Source organism: Balaenoptera musculus, chromosome 11, assembly GCF_009873245.2.
Source record: "Balaenoptera musculus isolate JJ_BM4_2016_0621 chromosome 11, mBalMus1.pri.v3, whole genome shotgun sequence".
NCBI classification, from domain to species: domain Eukaryota; kingdom Metazoa; phylum Chordata; class Mammalia; order Artiodactyla; family Balaenopteridae; genus Balaenoptera; species Balaenoptera musculus.
Genome location: NC_045795.1, coordinates 51,975,772 through 51,994,736, shown reverse-complemented (window position 1 = coordinate 51,994,736; position 18,965 = coordinate 51,975,772). Strand labels below are relative to the sequence as shown.

At 38.7% G+C, this 18,965-nt stretch overlaps 1 protein-coding gene across 1 annotated transcript in view; it reads left to right on the top strand.

Annotated features, from left to right (window-relative positions):
• The window catches only part of CMTM6 (CKLF like MARVEL transmembrane domain containing 6), a 41,455-nt gene extending 26,842 nt beyond the window's left edge, over window positions 1-14,613 (top strand). Inside the window, exons 3-4 of the mRNA XM_036869952.1 lie at window positions 9,228-9,326; window positions 11,877-14,613. Coding sequence (XP_036725847.1) covers window positions 9,228-9,326; window positions 11,877-11,999 — 222 coding nt within the window. The 3' untranslated portion in view covers window positions 12,000-14,613. The remainder of the gene's footprint in view (window positions 1-9,227; window positions 9,327-11,876) is intronic.
• Window positions 14,614-18,965: the final 4,352 nt, after the last annotated feature.

Genomic DNA, 18,965 nt, shown 5'->3' with positions numbered 1-18,965 from the left:
TAACTCTATTTTTAGTTTTTTGAGGAGCCTCCATACTGTTTTCCATAGTGGCTATACCAATTTACATTCCCACCAGCAGTGTAAGAGGGTTCCCTTTTCTCCACACCTACTCCAACATTTATTATTTGTAGACTTTTTAATGATGGCTGTTTTGACCAGTGTGTGGTGGTGTACCTCATTGTAGTTTTGATTTGCATTTCTCTGATAATTAGCGATGATGAGCATGTTTTCATGTGCCTCTTGGCCATCTGTATATCTTCTTTTCAGAAATGTCTATTTAGGTTTTCTCACCATTTTTTGATTGGGCTTTTTTTGTTATTGAGTTGTTTGAGCTGTTTGTATATTTTGGAAGTTAAGCCCTTGTCAGTCACATCATTTGCAAATATTTTCTCCCAGTCCATAGGTAGTCTTTTCGTTTTGTTTATGGCTTCCTTTGCTTTACAAAAGCTTGTAAGTTTGATTAGGTCCCATTTGTTTATTTTTGCTTTTATTTCTATTGCCTTGGGTGACTGGTATGATTGGTACAACTTACGTCAGAGAATGTTTTGTCTATGTTCAAGGAGTTTTATGGTGTCATGTCTCATATTTAAGTCTTTAAGCCATTTTGAATTTATTTTTGTGTATGGTGTGATGGTGTGTTCTAACTTTATTGATTTGCATGTGGCTGTCCAACTTTTCCAATACCACTTGCATTAGAAGCGTGGAGTCTTAACCACTGGACAGCCAGGGAAGTCCCTGTAGGGAGTTTTTTTTTTTTTTTTTTTTTTTTTTTTACTACAGATTCTGTTTCACTTCTCGTGATTGGTCTGTTCAAATTATTTCTTCTTGATTCAATTTTGGTGGGCTGTATGTTTCTAGAAAGTTGTCCATTTCTTCTAGATTGTCAAATATGTTGGCATATAATTGTTCATAGTATTCTCTTATGGTTTTTTTGTATTTCTGCAGTATCAGTTGTGATTTTTCCCCTTGCATTTCTTATTTTGCTTATTTGGGTCTTGTCTCTTTTCTTCTTGGTGCACCTGGCCAGAGGCTTGTCAATTCTGTTTACCCTTTCAAAGAACCAGCTCTTGGTTTTATTGATTTTTTTTTCTATTTTTTTAATCTCTATTTTATTTATTTCCACTCTGATCGTTATTATTTCCTTTCTTCTGCTGACTTTAGGTTTTGTTTGTTCTTCTTTTTCTGATTATTTTAGGTGGTGGGTTAAGTTATTTCAGATTTTTCTTGTTTCTTAAAGAAGGCCTGTGTCACTATGAACTTTCTTCTAAGAACTGCTTTTGTTGCATCCCATAGATTTTGTTTATCTTTTTTGGCTGCTCTACACGACTTGTGGGATCTTACTTCCCTGATCAGGGATTGAACCCGGGCCCTCAGCAGTGAGAGCATGGAGTCCTAATCACTGGACCACCGGGGAATTTCCCCATAGATTTTGTATGGTTGTGTTTTCATTGTCATTTGCCTCAAGGTATTTTTTAATTTCTTCTTTGATTTCACCATTGACCCATTGGTTATTTTAGGAGCACGTTGTTTAGTCTCCATGTAATTGTTTTTTTTTCTTGTTTCTTTTTCTGTTGTTGATTTCTAGTTTCATGCTGTTGTGGTCAGAAACGATGCTTGAAATAATTCCTATACCCTTAAATTTGTTGAGGCTTGTTTTGTGCCCTAGTATGTGGTCAATCCTAGAGAACGTTCCATGTGCGCTTGAAAAGAATGTGTATTCTGCTTTTTGGGGGTGTAATGTCCTGAAAATATCAACTAAGTCTAACTGTTCTATTGTATCACTTAGGATTTCTGTTGCCTTATTCATTTTCTGTGTAGAAGATCTGTCCATTGATGTGAGTGGGGTGTTAAAATATACTATTACTGTACTCCTGTCAGTTTCTCCCTTTAGGTGTGTGTTTGTATTATGTATTTGGGTGCTCCTATGTTGGGTGCATATATGTTGACAAGTGTAATATCCTCTCCTTGTATTGATCCTGTTATCATTATATAGTGTTCTTTATCTTTCTTTATAGCCTTTGTTTTAAAGTCTATTTTGTCTGATATGAGTATTGGCAACCCCCACTTTCTTGTCATTTTCGTTTGCATGAAACATCTTTTTCCAACTCCTCACTTTAAATCTAGGTGTGGCCTTTGCCCTAAAGTGGGTCATTTTTTAAAAAATTATTTATTTATTTGTTTTTGGCTGCGTTGGGTCTTCGTTGCTATGCACGGGCTTTCTCTAGTTGTGGCAGGCGGGGGCTACTCTTTGTTGCGGTGCGTGGGCTTCTCATTGAAGTGGCTTCTTTTGTGCAGAGCACAGGCTCTAGGCACGTGGGCTTCAGTAGTTGTGGCACGTGGGCACACTAGTTGTGGCTTGCGGGCTCTAGAGCACAGGCTCAGTTGTTGTGGTACACAGGCTTAGTTGCTCCGCGGCATGTGGGATCTTCCTGGACCAGGGCTCGAACCTGGGTCCCCTGTGTTGGCAGGCGGGTTCTTAACCACTGTGCCACCAGGGAAGTCCCTAAAGTCGGTCTCTTGTAGGCAGCATAGTGTATGTAGGCTCTTGTTTCATCCAGTCTGCCACTCTGTGTCTTTTGATTGGAGCATTTAGTCCATTGACATTTAAAGTAATTATTGATAGATACGTATTTATTGCCATTTTAAACCTTGTTTTCCCATTGATTTTATATTTCTTCTTTGTCCCTTTTTGTTTTTCCTTTTGTGGTTTGAAGACTTTCTTTGGTATTATGCTTATGTTCTCTTCTTTTTGGTGTTTGTGAACCTATTGTGTGTTTTTGATTTGTGGTTGCCCTGTTTTTCAAGTATATTAACCCTTCCCATTTTGCTTTAGACTGGTAATCATATAGGTTCGAACACATTCTAGAAAAAAAAAAAATTACATTTTCTTACTCTCCTCCCCCACATTTGATGATTTTGATGTCCTCTTTTACATCTTCATGTTCTTCCTTTTGCTGTTCTTTGTGGTTATCATCACTTTCACAGAAAATTTTGATTTTCTTTTTTTAAATCTGTATATGAGCTTACTTAAGTGATTTACTTTCTGATTAGGATATTCTCTTTCCTATAGATTTTTCTTTTCTATTTAGAGAAGACCTTTCAATATTTCCCTTAGGATGGGTTTGGTATTGCTGTATTCTTTTAGTTTTTGTTTGTCTGAGAAATTCTTTATTTTTCCTTCTATTCTAAATGATAATCTTGCTGGGTAGAGTATCCTAGGTTGCAGATTTTTCCCTCTCAGGACTTTGAATGTATCTTGCCACTCCCTTCTGGCCTGCAACATTTCTTTGTTTTTTTTTCCATAGACACCTTTTTTTGGGGGGGCGGGGGGGCTGCATTGGGTCTTCGTTGTGGCATGTGGGATCTTCATTGCGGCATGCAGGATCTTCTTTTGTTGTGGCGTGTGGGCTCTTCGTTGCAGCGCATGGGCTTCTCTCTAGTTGTGGTGTGCGGGTTTTCTCTCTCTAGTTGAGTTGCACAGGCTCAGTAGTTGTGGTGTGCGGGCTTAGTTGCCCCACGGCATGTGGGATCTTAGTTCCCCGACCAGGGATCAAACCTGTGTCCCCTGCATTGGGAGGCAGATTCTTTACCACTGGACCACCAGGGAAGTCCCTGGCCTGCAGCATTTCTGTAGAGAAATATGTCTTGGTGTAGGTCTGTTTGGGTTTATCTTGTTTTGGACCCTCTGTGCTTCCTGTACCTGGATATCGGTTATCTTCTTTAGGTTTGGGAAGTTTTCAGCCATAGCATCTTCAATTCCCTTTTCTCTTTCTTCTCCTTCTGGGATCCCTGTTATGCGTAGATTGGCATGCTTTGTATTATCCCACAGGTCTCTTATGTTGCTTTCGTTTTTTTTCATTTGCCTTTCTGTCTGCTGTTCTGATTAGGTGATTTCCATTATTCCGTCTTCCAGGTCACTTGTTCTTCTGCATTATTCGTTCTACTATTCATTGCCTTTAGCTCAACTTTCATCTCAGTGAATGAGTTCTCTAATTTTTCTTGGTTCCTTTTTATAGTTTCTATTTCTTTTTATAGTAATCTGCATTTCTATAAATAGTCCTTAACTTCTTCAGTGTTTTCATTATCTCCTTTTTGAACTCGATATCTATTAGACTGAAGAGGTCTGTTTTGTTGTTTGTTCTTTCAGGGGAATTCTCTTGATCTTTTAATTGGGAGTGGTTCCTCTGCTTCTTCATTTTACTTATATTTCTCTTGCTCTATGAGTTGAGGACAAACAATTATCTACTGTGGTTTGGAGGGCTGTTTTTATGTGGGAGTGTTCCTGTGTAGCCTTTGTGGGTTTGATATTTTTTGGTGCGAGGGCTGTTTTTAGCTTGGATGCCTGCCACCTCTTTCCTCAGTGTATGCTGGCTGTTGTTATCCCCTTGCTAGGAGGTGTGACTGGTGTTGTGGTGACCAGAACCTGCACTGGATATTGAGTGGGGCCTCCTCCTTGCTCTGTGGTTTTCACTGCTCTATCAGGCTGGGTTTGTTCCCTAGTTGTTGGAGTAGAAGCCCCCAGGTGCATTTCTGAGTGATGGTGCAAGGTAGGTGGGGTTGGCGTGCTCCCATTGGGAGCGGAGCCACTGACTATTCCTCTGCCAGAGCTGTTCACAGGTGAGTGTGCTCACCTGTCACCCGTTGTGCGGGCTCACAAAGTACACTGTTGTTGGCACTGCCCTTGCCCCAGTCTCAACCTTGGGAATGCCATCAGTCAGCCCTGGTGTCCCTCTGGCCTTGTTTTCACAAGACCACCAGCGCAGATCCACTGAAGTCAGGTTCCAGTACTACAGTAGTTGTGCACCTGGACCTGCTGTGGGGGCTATGGAGGCAGCTCAGACCCTGGCCCAGCCCAGTCCCTACATGCATGTGCCCACAAAGCCCACAGCTGCTAAGGCCAGATCTGTCCCAGCCATGGGAGGACCCGTTGTCCCTCGGATGTCCTGCAGGTGCTGAATTTACACAGCTGGCAGCGGAGGTGTAAGTCTGTGGCTTGCACAGCTGCAGGGAGAGATTTCAGCCCTACTTCCTAAGTCGCGTGGCCGCTGGGGTCCAGCTGTGGTTTCAGCTCTGCCTCTGTGTGTGGGCAACCCACTGGCGTTTGCTCCCAGAGCCCGCCGAGGCAGCGGCTGGGACGCCGGAGCCTGTCAAGGCAGGAGCCCCCAAGGCAGTGGCTGGGGTGCGCTCCCCTGGAGCCTGCGGAGGTGGGGGCTGGCACGTGAGAAAGAGGCTGCTATGGCGGCCTCCATCCCCTCCTCGTGCGCCACTTAACGATGGCGCTTCACTTCTGTGACAGGCCTGGGCTTCTTCCGCAAACATCCCCGGTTGCGACCGCACCACACTCCAGCCCCTTCAGGCTGTTTCCACACAGCCAGCAGCAGCCCTCTCCCTGTTCTGTCCTCTAAACCCTGAGTTTCAGCACCCAGCCCCTGCCCGTACCAGCAGATGTGTGTCTCAGGCTGGGATGCCCTTTTGTCCTACCTGGTCACATGGAGATTTTTCCTGTCCTTTCAGGTGTTTGAGGTCTTCTGCTGGTGTTCAGTAGGTGTTCTGTGAGAATTGTTCCATTTGTAGGGGTATTTTTGGTGTATTTGTGGAAGGAGGTGAGTTCCACGTCCTTCTACTCTGCTGTCTTGATTGGAGCTCCTATTCCCTTCTTTTAAAATAATTCTTTAAGCATGAAATATTGCCATTTGCAGTAATATGTTAGTTACTGGACCTAGAGAATATTAAACTTAGTGAAGTAAGTCAGAGAAAGACAAATACTATATGATATCACTTATATGTGGAATCTTAAAAATAATACAAAAGAATCTGTATACAAAACAGAAACAGACTTAACAGACATAGAAAACAAACTTATGGTTACCAAAGTGGAGAGGGAAGGGAGGAGGGGACAAATTAGGGGTGTGGGATTAAGAGATACAAACTACTATACATAAAATAGATAAGCAAAAAGGATTTACTGGAACAATATTCAATATCTTGTAATAACCTATAATGAATATAATCTGAAAAAATATAACTGAATCACTTTGCTGTATACTTGAAGCTAACACAATATTGTAACTCAACTATACTTTAATAAAAAATACATATATATATAATGATTCTTTTAAGTTTGAAAAATTAAAAAACAAAAAGTTGATACCAAACAGCTAAAAAAATAACTTTGAAAAACAGGTAGAGTCTGAGTCAAATCCATTAAGACTTTGATGAACACATACATGCAGTTCTTGGTATGGCCAATATATGGCAGTTCCCATTATCTTACCCGATAATAGCTGCTGTCAGTGTTTACTGTGTGCCAGGCACTTTATGTGCTGTGATTTAGAATCTTCACACCTCAATGCTCCATTTTTCTGTTGAGGAAACTTAGGTTGAGAGTGGTTAAGTAACTTGTCCAAAGTTACACAGTGAGGGTAAAAATAAACAGATTTGAACCCAGGAAAGTTCTCACACTCTGAAGTCTACCATGTGGCCTAGGCAGAACGCTGCTAGAACCAGTGCCCTAGTATATTTAGATGCTATCATGGCACATATCATCACCACAAGAGTCTTTGTATAGCAGTGACAACAGAACCCATTTGTTTTATGAAATACGTATTAAGAAGAGGATGCGGAGAATATCTTAGAATTTTTGTTAATTATATTTTTAATCTGTGAAAAGTCTTCCTTTTTACAGATTAGTATGTGATAAGATTTGGACAAGGGAAAAATTCAGTAGCATCTGAGCTGGTTGATTTGTAGCTTGAATGTGTAAATTCATATTTTAAACATTAAAGATTGAAAATATTTTTTTCATTTCTTATCTCAACAGCAAAATAGCACTACTTTCCATAAAAATATTTTTAGAAATGTTTATAGTTTTTTAGTGCTGCATCTGTAGCGTTTAAGAACATTGATCTTTTTGACAAGAAACAATATATTTCCCAGTTTAGTATAATGGTCAAACTAAGCAAAATGTAAAGCACTTATTACATCAAATTTGAGCATTTAAAAAGTTATTTTAGAGTAAATACTGATTTTAAAATACTGAGGAAAAAAAGAAAAATTAGTCATTTCATCCTAAAATAGCTTTTGTAAATATTTTACTGTATGTCTTTTGGGTCTTATAGAAAGTTTTAAACATAGTTGTAATTGTAGAGTATGTATGTTCTACTTTTCACCTAACATCATAAGGAAGTCATGTTTGCTTGAATGGTTTAAAAATTACTTTTACTGTCTGCTTAGTAATATACTTAAATTAAAAAAACCTTTATGTAAGGAGTTTTCTGTTATAGAGAAAATGTTTTGAGTGTGTGGTGGTGGTAGTGTCTAGGGAGGAAGAGTAATCTTTTTGGAAAGAGAATCTTTTCTATCCCATGCTCTTGCGGGTCCCATTGTATCAAGAATAACAATAGCCAATGTTTATGGAACATTTATTGTGTTTCTGGCACTGATCTGATCACTTTCCATGGATTAACTCTAATCTATAGAATCACCTATGAATACGATATTGTTACTACTCTCATTTTGCAGATGAAGAAACAAAGGCACACAGACCTTAGGTAACTAATTCAGTCATGTAGCTAAGAAGTAATATTACTGGAATGTGAACTCAGGTAGTCTCGCTCTAGAACCCGTGTTTATTGAATACTACATTATTTTGTCTCAAAATGATTGTCTTGTTTAAATACCTCCTTGAGTGTACTCCAAATATTAGTAAATAGAGTTTTATATTTGTATGTAACAGATTTAAATAATATTCAATTCAAAGGAATAGGAAAAAAGAAAGTGCTGCAGAAAAACACCTCTTTTAGAAGCAAAGAGGCAATCTCTGCAATTTCTTGTAAGTGTTAAGTGAACTAACAAAATAGTGAATTCTGTTTTGGGTAGTTTTACTGATACTAGGTTTAGTGGAGATTGCATTTCAGAAAACTCAAAAAGTATCAGACTTAAAACACTTCGGAGTGGCTGTCATTTTTCCAGTTTCTCCTCTGAATCAAGTATGTATGTCAAGCACTGTTTTCAGTTGGCATTTGAGAGCGAGCCTCCTGAGGTGATGCCTGAGAGAGCACTTGCAAACCATGAAGAATTCCATTGCTGTAAGCTGCATTATGATGAGATGTGGATGCTTTTATGTAGTAGATAATCTCATCATACAAGCTCATGTTGGATTACCCACTTGGCACAATTGAAAACGACATGCTATTCCAAGAAAGCCTAAGTGTCTTTAGTTAATGATGGGTGATCCTTTTGAGTCTCTCTTTTCCGAAGTGCTTTAAAAGCACTGAAGTACTCTCAGAGAGGCCATCCTAGCATGGATTATGTTGAAAGGGAAGAAAAATGCTGTTCTTTGCTGGAAGTAATGTGGGATTTAATAAATCCTTTGGCTTTGATCTTAATATGTCCTAGAGAGGGGACTTCCCGGGTGGTCCAGTGGCTAAGACTCCGTGTTGCCAGTGCAGGTGACCCGGGTTCGATCCCTGGTCAGGGAACTAGATCCCACATGCCGCAACTAAAGATCCCGCACGCGGCAACGAAGATCCCACGTGCTGCAACTAAGATCCGGTGCAGCCAAATAAATAAATGAATATTTTTAAAAAATTAATACATCCTAGAAAAAAAGATAAGCACACACATGCATGACCTTTGGGGAACTGTTTTTATTTTATTTCATTTTTATTTATTTATTTGTAATAGAATATAATTGATTTTACAGTATTAGTTTCAGGTGAACAACATAGCAATTCAATATTTTTATAGATTATACTCCATTTAAAGTTAGTTACCAAATAACGGCTAGATTTTCCTGTGCTGTACAATATATCCTTGTTGCTTATTTATTTTATACGTGATAGTTGGTACTTCTTAATCCCCTTCCCCTATCTTATCCCACCCCTTTCCCCACTGGTCACCACTAGTTTATTCTCTGTGCCTGTGGGTCTTTGTTACTCATTTGTTTACTTTTTAGATTCCACAATAAGTAATAATGGAGAACTATTTTTATTAAAACATTATCTTGTGATGTACTCTCTGAATATGCCCTGTCCAGAGTGTGCGTAGTGTTCCTTTACAGGGTATTTTATCAAATACCAGGCTTATTGAAAAGTTAGAAGTTGAAGTATGTAAGTTTGAGTCAAGAAAAAAAAGTCACTGAAGTTTTTTAAAAGTTAAAAATTAAAACATTTGTTTTCAGCCACCCTAACCATGCTGTATTCCTTATGTTTTATGTGTATGTATAGGATTTTTATATTACTGTGGGAACAGGATTGGTGTTTTTGGTGGCATCCATCTTTTTCTCTTTGACACATGACAGTACCACGGCTGAACTTGCTGCAATTGTAAGTAACTTTTATCTTTGCTTATTTTTATTTGCTTAGAAATATGGAATTTGGAAAGTACTTGACAGGTTATACAGTAAGGGAGAGTGGTTTGTCTTTTAACTTATTTTTTAGTGTAATTTGATTAGAGGCCTAAAAGCAAATAAATATGATAGCCTTAAAAACCTAGAAACTGTCTTTAGAATTTGACTGAGTTTTGTTAACAAAAATCCATTGAAGCCACATATGAACTTTATTGCTAATGGAAGTGGTAAAATTGACTTGATTATCTTACATTTCTCCCCTTTTTGGTTCAACAGAAACACATCTACATCTCAGGTACTGTTTTAGGTGTAGAGAATAGACAGGAGAAATGACCCCAAAGTTCAGCCTAGTATAAGAGATAGATAAGTAAATGTTTTTATCTGAAATCCTTGAGGGACCAAATGTTTTTTAGAATTCAGAATATTCTGCATTTTAGAAAGGTAATACTGTGCATATACTGTATTACACACCTTCAGAGGGCCTGGGCAGCACCTTGTAATCCAACATATTAATATTTCTGAAGCATCTGAATATTCACAGTAAAAGAGATAGGTAAAGACTGTAAAGAGTTTTACGTTGTGTCAATTTTGAGCCAAGTGAATCATGAAACTTCGAGTTTTTGTTGCTTTTTGGACTTCAGAATTAGAAATCAAGGATCATGGACTTAATTGTTGCCAGTGCTGTGAACATGAACAACTAACAACTGGTTAACAAACCTCTTACTAGTCAGCTGATTTCCAATTAATGCTTTGTTCATAAGAAAATTGAAGTTGTAATTAATTGAACTGTCAGCTAATAGATCATTAAAACTGCTTTTTATGATAGAACAACTCAAAAGGAGTTCAGAGAATTAGATGGCTATAACATATCTACCTATTTATGTGAACACGGTTTCTTAGTACTTAATGTGTAAAAACAAAACAATAAAATTAATGCCGAACATTGATGCATTCTAGCAGTAAGTAATATTTAGTCATGGATACATGAAACAGCTGAAGAGAAAAAAAGCCTTATGCTTAATTTGTTTGTAATCATATTTTTGTTGCAGAAGAGTATGATAGGGTGAATCAGTAAAATACTTCCTAGTATAAAAATGTATTACTATAAAATCCTGTGGAGGAAGTAAAATAAAGTTGAGGAAATGTTGAGTTCGTGGGGGGAAAAGAAAGCATGTCCTAAAATTACCAGCTATTAAAAAAAAAGCTTATTTGTGTGTTTTAATTAGGTGGTGTGTCAGAATATTACAGTATTCAGATTTCATTAGATATATTTAAGAGTGACTGGTGGTTTAAAAGCTCAGTATTTATAATATGCTGGAAATTACCTTTTGCAACTATTTAAATTATGAAAATTATATAGACTTAAATGGGTGAGGGAGTCCACTTTTTTAAAAATTATGATGTGAACAGAAGAGCTAGAAGATCATTTGGGTTATATGCATAGAGGGTCCTGTATGGACCGGAGCTCTCTAAGGTGGTCAGAGATGTCTTCGTAGACAAGATGACATCTGATCTGCCTTTAAAGTGTCAAATAAATTTGCCAGTCAAATAAGGGGACAGATGCCATCAAGCCAAAATACAGACTCCAGAGTGAAGAAGGGACTTGGGTTTCGAGGGGTGGAATTGATAATTACATTTTGGTTGGATGTGTTGGGGACATCCAGTTGAATTAATGAATTAGGAGCTCCGTTTGCTTTACAGTGAAATGAGGCAGAATGGAGGGATGGGGTGTGAAGGGCAAGAGACTGCAGCAAACGACGACAAAATGTTAAACTTCATGGAGATGGAGCCTTAGAATTGAGACTTTAGCCGTGACCTACATCGATTTTCTCTTTTTACAGAGCACTTCTTTGGCCCCCTTCCTTAAGGGTTTTGCTAGTGAAGAAGCTAAATTTGCACCATGGTCTTCTGTCTCTTGACAGAATTCTCAGAATGTTTGATTAGATGTTAGAAGAGTACAATGAGGAAGAAGTGATTTAAGGAAGAGGAAGTGTAGGTAGTGGCGTCATGTTGCTGTGTCATTACAGTGTGACAGTGAGCTGGAAAATATTTTTTAGGTAATTGAACCATTTAACCTAAAAGTATCTTCCAAATAGAATTTCTGTTTTGATACAAATAACCTTTTCCATTTTTACCTAGGCGTGGCTGCCTGTTCTTCTCATCTGTGTGTCAGTCTAAACCATTGCTAACAATCCGGTGTTTTGTATCATGTTATAGGATTTTGTTTTTCATCTATTAACCTTAGCTTCATAGATTGGCACCTCACACATACACACACACACAAGACAGGACATTAATATGTTGTGAGACTTTGACTAATGACCATTATTCTGGAATTTTTTTTTGTAACTTCTTTCCATTTTTTGATGACCTTAAAAATTTTTTAACCACTAATGTTAAGAATGATGTGTTTAAGATAAATTGATGAATTGTCTTGCTTGTATAAAGCATGATCAGAGCCAAGTAGGAAATGTGACAGTATATTGCAGAATTCCTCATATAATCTTTGCCCCTTTTTCCTCCTCAGGTGTTTGGATTTCTAGCAAGTTTTGTGTTCCTGTCTGACTTTTTCATTATGGTCTATGAAAAACGTAAGGAGCCCCGGCCAAGAAAACCTGAGGCTACTGTTAGTGAACCACTTAATGCTTAGAGACTCTAGGGAACAGGTGTTACGTCGCCACTGCGTGGTGCCTGAGCCCTGGCAGAAGCTCTTGTAGAGTCTGTCATTATTAAACCACTTCCTTTGGAGTGCAAGGCAGAAAGGCAGTTTGATCAGTATTGATTGGACTGTGTGTCAGTCACCACAAATTGGGCCAGAGGGCTTTTTGTTTTAAAAAATATATTTTCTTTTGGTAACGGTTGAAACTTGTGTCAGATGAAGTTTTGTTTTGTTTTGTTTGGAGGTGAGGGCAATTGTTCCTTTAAATCACATAGCTCAACTGATGATAAATTATTCTGTCATTGTTACTAGGCTTAGCTTTCAAATTGTGCTTTATAGCTGTATAAACAGCATGATTAAGTTTATCCATTTAGAAATGGTTTCATTTTTAAATTAATTTGCTTAACTATAACTTTGCTTTTTGATGACTGGATAAAATTTAATGTATATTTAAGAGATCAATATTTTAAATGTTGGTCTAGGTTTTTTCCTTAAAATGTAAAACCCAGGCTTTACTGTATCTCACTCAGCCTTAAAATTATACTGTAACATTTTAGGATAATAATAATTAACTCTTTCTGAGACCTTTTATAGCCTAATAGAAAATGTATGGGAGATGTTGGTATTGTCCATGTTACAAAAGCAACAGCATCAGTAACCCCATGTTTATACTGTACTTTGGTTGTCAGTATCAAGTAAAAAAAAAGATCTTTATATAGAAAGATAGAAAAATGGAAGAAACTGCTATCATGACTAAGGACCAAAGATAAAATACACTTTTGCACAATGCAGTGAAAGTAGTTATAAAAGTAGGCCTCGACCACTTCCAAATGCCTGAAGAGATGAGTTCATACTACGAGATAGAAAATGGTTTGTTCCCTTTTGCCATATGATTATTTCTACTGAAGTTAATACAGCTCTGCAGGTTCTGTTCAGTGTTTTCTTTGGAGCCAGTCTTCTTTTAAAACCCCAGTCTTTGATTTGAGAGCCTCCCTTTTCTGTCTCCTTATCAGAATGGTCCGTGTGCCACTTCATCAGGCATAGCTGGGCCTCTGGCTCTGGCTTCCTTGATGGCAGATTCTCCAGAATCCTGGGCCCTTTTAATTGCATAGAGTATATAGCAGGCTCTTTAGGGTTCTTGTTCCCACATAGGCATTGCTCTGGTTTTTCTTCAAAGGAGCCCTTCTTAAGAAAGTGAATATCCAGAGATTCCCGCCCAGTTTAATACTGTTGATGGTGTAAGGGAGTAGTCAAACTATTCTCAGAAGACACTTCATAACCAGTTCTGATAATTTGGAAGAACTGTCTGTTGCTGTCAGGCTGTCTTAGAGCCAGCCAGCCAGGGCACTTTGAACAAGACCTAAGACCTTTCTTAAAGTGGGTCCTTTTTTTTTTTTTTTTTAAACGGGACCTTTGTGACCAAGTGGTTCACAGACTAGACCTTTCTTGTCCTCCTGGTAGATTTTTTTTGACTCAAGACTGTAGGGCTCAGGCAATGAGCCCATGCATCAGATCCTTCAGTACTTTGGTTAAAGTCTCCTGGGCTAGTAGGTTTTCTGTCTGAAAGAGTGGAATCATGTTTCCAGTGAGACAGTTTAATGACCTCATCCTTTTTTAATTTCTCATCTGCCAATTGTGTGTTGTAGATGGTTTTCAGACGCAGATGGCCGGACACAGCTTCTGCTCTTACTGACTCAGAACCTTATCCATTTGTATCAGAGCTTGGATGCTAGTGCTAGTGGTGATGTCACCACTACCTGCTTGGGAGATAATGAAACCAATCTTGGATGCTGTTTTTACTAGGTGTGCTGTCTGAGAGAGGAGAAATAGCCTGGGTCTTGGGTTCAAAGATAAGCAGCTTATGATAGGCAGGTTCTCAAATTTCACATCCAGCTATACCGTTGTCCTTTTAAGTATCATCTGCACCCAGCTGGGATTCAGAGCAGACCAGCTGGGCTACCTCAGGGTCCCCACTCATGCACTGGGCTCAGTTGAGTTTGATGGAATGTCCTCTGCTGGCCTCACATCCACAGCATGTTGGCGTGGAACTTAAGCTCTGCTTGTTCTGAGGTTTCACTTCCATTTGTTTCATTGGCACAGCATGGACCTCTTAGCTGGCCACCGAAAGGTAATATCTTCACTGGTATTTTGGGTCACTCTAGAACCTTTCTTCACATTGTTTTTTACAGGACCCATGACTGATTAGCCTCCATCTTCTATTGTAGAAGGAGTTAGGAGTAAAAAGATCTTCGTGGTAAATAAAAATTTCAAGGTGAACTTGAAACCAAAGATACTGTTACTTACAGAAAAGGGCACACTTAGTAAACTCAAATGTAAAATAATTTTTTATTAACGTTTATGGTAAATTTATATTGTACACAAATAGACTGTTTAGAATGGTTCTTAAAAATTATAAGGGAAATGCACATACAGTACAAAAATTTTATAACTGCTCTACTTTTGTTTGGGGACTGGGAAATGTATTTTTACATTGTTTATAACCAATCATTTTTGTATTTAATAATTTTAAATCCTGAGTCTTTTATATCTCTCTCAATGTCAAATTTTGTAGTCTTCTTTTTAAATAAACCCACTTTATCATTCACACCTTTGTAGTTGTTTAATTATTATAAAAACATGGTGTTTAAATGAAAGCTTTCTCCAGAGTTCTAGGAGTTGGCTCCACAACCTTGGTAAGAATACTGGACTTTGGATCTGCCTGGGCGTGGGGCATGGGTAGAAAAGAAACACGTCCAACTCCTACCCATGGGCTGTCCCTCTTCTTGGAAAGTTGGAATACACATTGAAACAACATTTTTAGGGAGCCGTGTGTGAAGAGTTACAAAGGAATGTTACGGACTAAATATACCTTTAAATACTCCCAAAGAAGCAAATTTGGACTCGATCACATTTCTCGGTGTGGCCAACAATCCTAAAAACAAAATAGGTACATTCTCTTGCAAGCTATTCAATGACTGGGAAAGTGTGAAGCAAAACTGAGGTGGTTCTGGTAAAGCTACAACTATTTGTGTAGTTTGCAAAATTCCTGCCTCCAGACGTACAGAATAACAAGGTCTTTATAGTCGTCAAGAACTCACTGGAATTTGTACATTCTTCGGAGTTTTGTGTTTTGTTTTGATAAAGAGCATGATTTTATCAATATGCAGTCAACTGCAAGGAGCAGAAACCTAATTAAGTAAGTGGGTCTTAAACAGTAAGGAAAATTTACTTCACAAGAAGTCTGGGTAGGGCAGTTCCACAACTGGTAAATTCAGTGGCTCACCAGGGACCCAGGCTCTTTCCATGTTTTTCTGCCCATCCACTTTTTTTTTTTTTTTAATTTATTATTTATTTTGGCCATGCTGGGTCTTAGTTGCGGCATGCGTGTGGGATCTAGTTCCCTGACTGGGGATCAAACCCAGGCCCCCTGCATTGGCAGCACGGAGTCTTTCCCCTGGGCCACCAGGGAAGTCCTTGCCCATCCACCTTCTGCTGTGAGAGTTTTTGTCTTCTGGATTGACCCTTTATGGTTTTGCAAGATGGTGGCAACATCTCCAGGCATCATCTGCTTGTACAACAATGTCCAAAGGCCAGAAGAGAAGAGGTTGTTGATTCTTCCATGTCCTTCCAAGGTGTTCCTTTTTCACAGAAGCCCCTTGGTGGACTTCACCTACTTATCTTACTAGGAGATATTAAATACCTGTTTCCAAATCACTTTTTAACATGGAGACTAGAATTGCTGTGATTGGCTTAAAGTAATCAAGATTCCTCCCCTTAGGTTGTGAATATCCTTTGAAGCATATAGCCTTCTGATACCTGAACAAAATTGGTTCTGTTAGCAAGAGAAAGCGTCATGGGTTAGGGATCAACGGTCTGTCATAAGCATGTAAAGGATTGTGACCTAGCTAGGAGAAATAAAATTCCCAGTTTAAGAAATTTCTGCAACATTGTAAGTCAACTGTACTTCAATTAAAATTAAAAGCAAAAAATTTCTGTAGGCCTGACTACCCCAAAACAAGTTAAAATAGAAAAACTTGTTTTATTTTTTATACTAAATTATAATTCTACAAATAATGTCTACCATAGAAAATTGGTTTAACAAAAGTGGAAAGTATTGTTCTTTCCCTGATATCTTAGCATTTAGCTACATTAAAATTTTTTGAAACATGTCAAGCACTGGAATTACAGAGGATAATGCTTATTGTAGATACCACCCAGCTTTAGTAGATCATAACATTTTGCCATATTTGCTTTAAGGCCCTTGTTTAAAGAGAAAATGAAGTTATACTTTTCAAGTACCACCACCTCTAATCTTATTCTCTTTCCTTTTCCAAAGGTAAACACTGTCTTGAATTTGGTGGATATCTTTCCTGTTTTTCTTATCTGACATATATATAGATGTATCCATAAACAGTGTACAGCGTGATATAGTTTGCTTTTTTTAGTCAGTAGTATTTTTTTTTTAATTTAATTATTTATTTATTTATTTATTTATGGCTCTGTTGGGTCTTCGTTTCTGTGTGAGGGCTTTCTCTAGTTGCGGCAAGTGGGGGCCACTCTTCATCATGGTGCGCGGGCCTCTCACTATCGCGGCCTCTCTTGTTGTGGAGCACAGGCTCCAGATGTGCAGGCTCAGTAATTGTGGCTCACGGGCCTAGTTGCTCCGCGGCATGTGGGATCTTCCCAGACCAGGGCTCGAACCCGTGTCCCCTGCATTGGCAGGCAGATTCTCAACCACTGTGCCACCAGGGAAGCCCCAGTAGTATTTTTTTTAATGTATTATTTTTGGCTGCGTTGGGTCTTTGTTGCTGCACGCAGGCTTTCTCTAGTTGTGAGCAGGGGCTACTCTTCGTTGTGGTGTGCGGGCTTCTCATTGCGGAGCACGGGCTCTAGGCGCTCAGGTTTCAGTAGTTGTGGCACACACGCTCAGTAGTTGTGGCTCACGGGTTCTAGAGCGCAGGCTCAGTAGTTGTGGTGCATGGCCTTAGTTGCTCCGCAGCACGTGGGATCTTCCCGGACCAGGGCTCGAACCCATGTCCCCTGCATTGGCAGGCAGATTCTTAACCACTGCAGCACCAGGGAAGTCCCAGTCAATAGTATTTTGAAATTTATCTGATACTTGTAACTCTAGTTCATTCATTTTAACTGCTACTTGGTGTTCCATCATACGTATACTACATGCCACGATTTACTTACCATTCCTCTGTTTATAGAAAATTTTTTAAAATTCTTGATCATTTCAACCAGTGTTGCATTGAGCAAACATACTTGGAACATCTTGTGTACATGTGTTGGGTGTGTATTTAGAAATCAAATTGTTGGGTCAGAGGGTATATGCAATTTCAACATGGCTAAATATTTCCAAATGGGTCTGCAAAGCGGTGGAACCAATTTGTTTATATTCTTTTTTTTAAAATTATTTATTTATTTCTTTTGGCTGCATTGGGTCTTTGTTGCTGCACGTGAGCTTTTCTCTAGTAGCGTCGAGCAGGGGCTACTCTTCGTTGCGGTCTGCGGGCTTCTCATTGCAGTGGCTTCTCGTTGCAGAGCACGGGCTCTAGGCGTGCAGGCTTCAGTAGTTGTGGCACACGGGCTCAGTAGTTGTGGCTCGTGGGCTCTAGAGCGTAGGCTCAGTAGTTGTGGCGCACAGGCTTAGTTGCTCCGTGGCATGTAGTATCTTCCCAGACCAGGGCTCAAACCCATGTCCCCTGCATTGGCATGCAGATTCTTAACCACTGCGCCACCAGGGAAGTCCCCAAAAATTTTTTGACATTATAAAGTACCATAAGGTAATGATGAAAGAAATATTAAAAGTAATAAAAAGCAAAGCTTATCCCTTTTACCTTTTGCATAGTGATTTAACTAGTAAATATTTAACAAAAAGAATTTAAGTTAAATATCCCAAAGCCAGACGAGCTACTTATGAACAGTTTACCAGAATAAACTCACCTATGTGGCAAAATAGTGAGAAGATTTATAAGTAGACGTGATAAGCCTAATGAGCCTGGTGATAGCTGGTTGTCCAGAAACTTAGTTCAACTTTAAAAATTACCAAAAAAACTATAAATTTTAATGTATTTCTAAATGTTCATCTAAAAAGGTACAGCTTTTTAGAAACAGGATACAATCTTATCTAGAGAGTAAATATAAACAATACCTTAGTTGGCTTAAAAGCAGCACCAATTAAGAAGGCATTCAAAAAAAAAAAAAAAAAAGAAGGCATTCAAGCTCAACAATATAATTATCTTCTCCCTTTTTTTGTTTTGTTTTGTTCTGTTTTGTTTTTTGGACACACCATGTGGCTTGCGGGATCTTAGTTCCCCGACCAGGGATTGAACCCATGCCCCCTGCAGTGGAAGTGCAGAGTCCTTACCACTGGACTGCCACGGAATTACCAACAAAATAATTGTCTTAATACCAACAACAAATTAATCAACTCCTAGTTTAATACTGGACTTATTAATAGAAGCAGTAATATTAATGAGTAACAAGAAATATTTCTCCTTGCATAAGCTTACGTCAGTGACCAATGCTATACTGATAATTAACAGTAAATAAACGAAACCAACGATAAACTATTTATCAAATACACTGTTAACCTTTATACAGTTATACACCTAAGGAAGATTTTAAAAAAGTAAAAGGAACTCTGCAAACGCAAACCCCACCTATTTACCAAAAACATCACCTCTAGCATAAGAAGTATTAGAGGCACTGCCTGCCCAGTGACATCTGTTAAACGACCGAGGTATCCTGACCATGCAAAGGTAACATCACCATTTGTTCTCTAAATGAGGACTTATATGAATGGCCACATGAGGGTTTTATTGTCACTTACTTTCGATCAGTGAAATTGACCTTCCCGTGAAGAGGTGGCAATGACAAAATAAGATGAGACGACCCTATGGAGCTTTAACTAACCCAAAAAATAAATGATTAAGGGACAACAAAAATTTC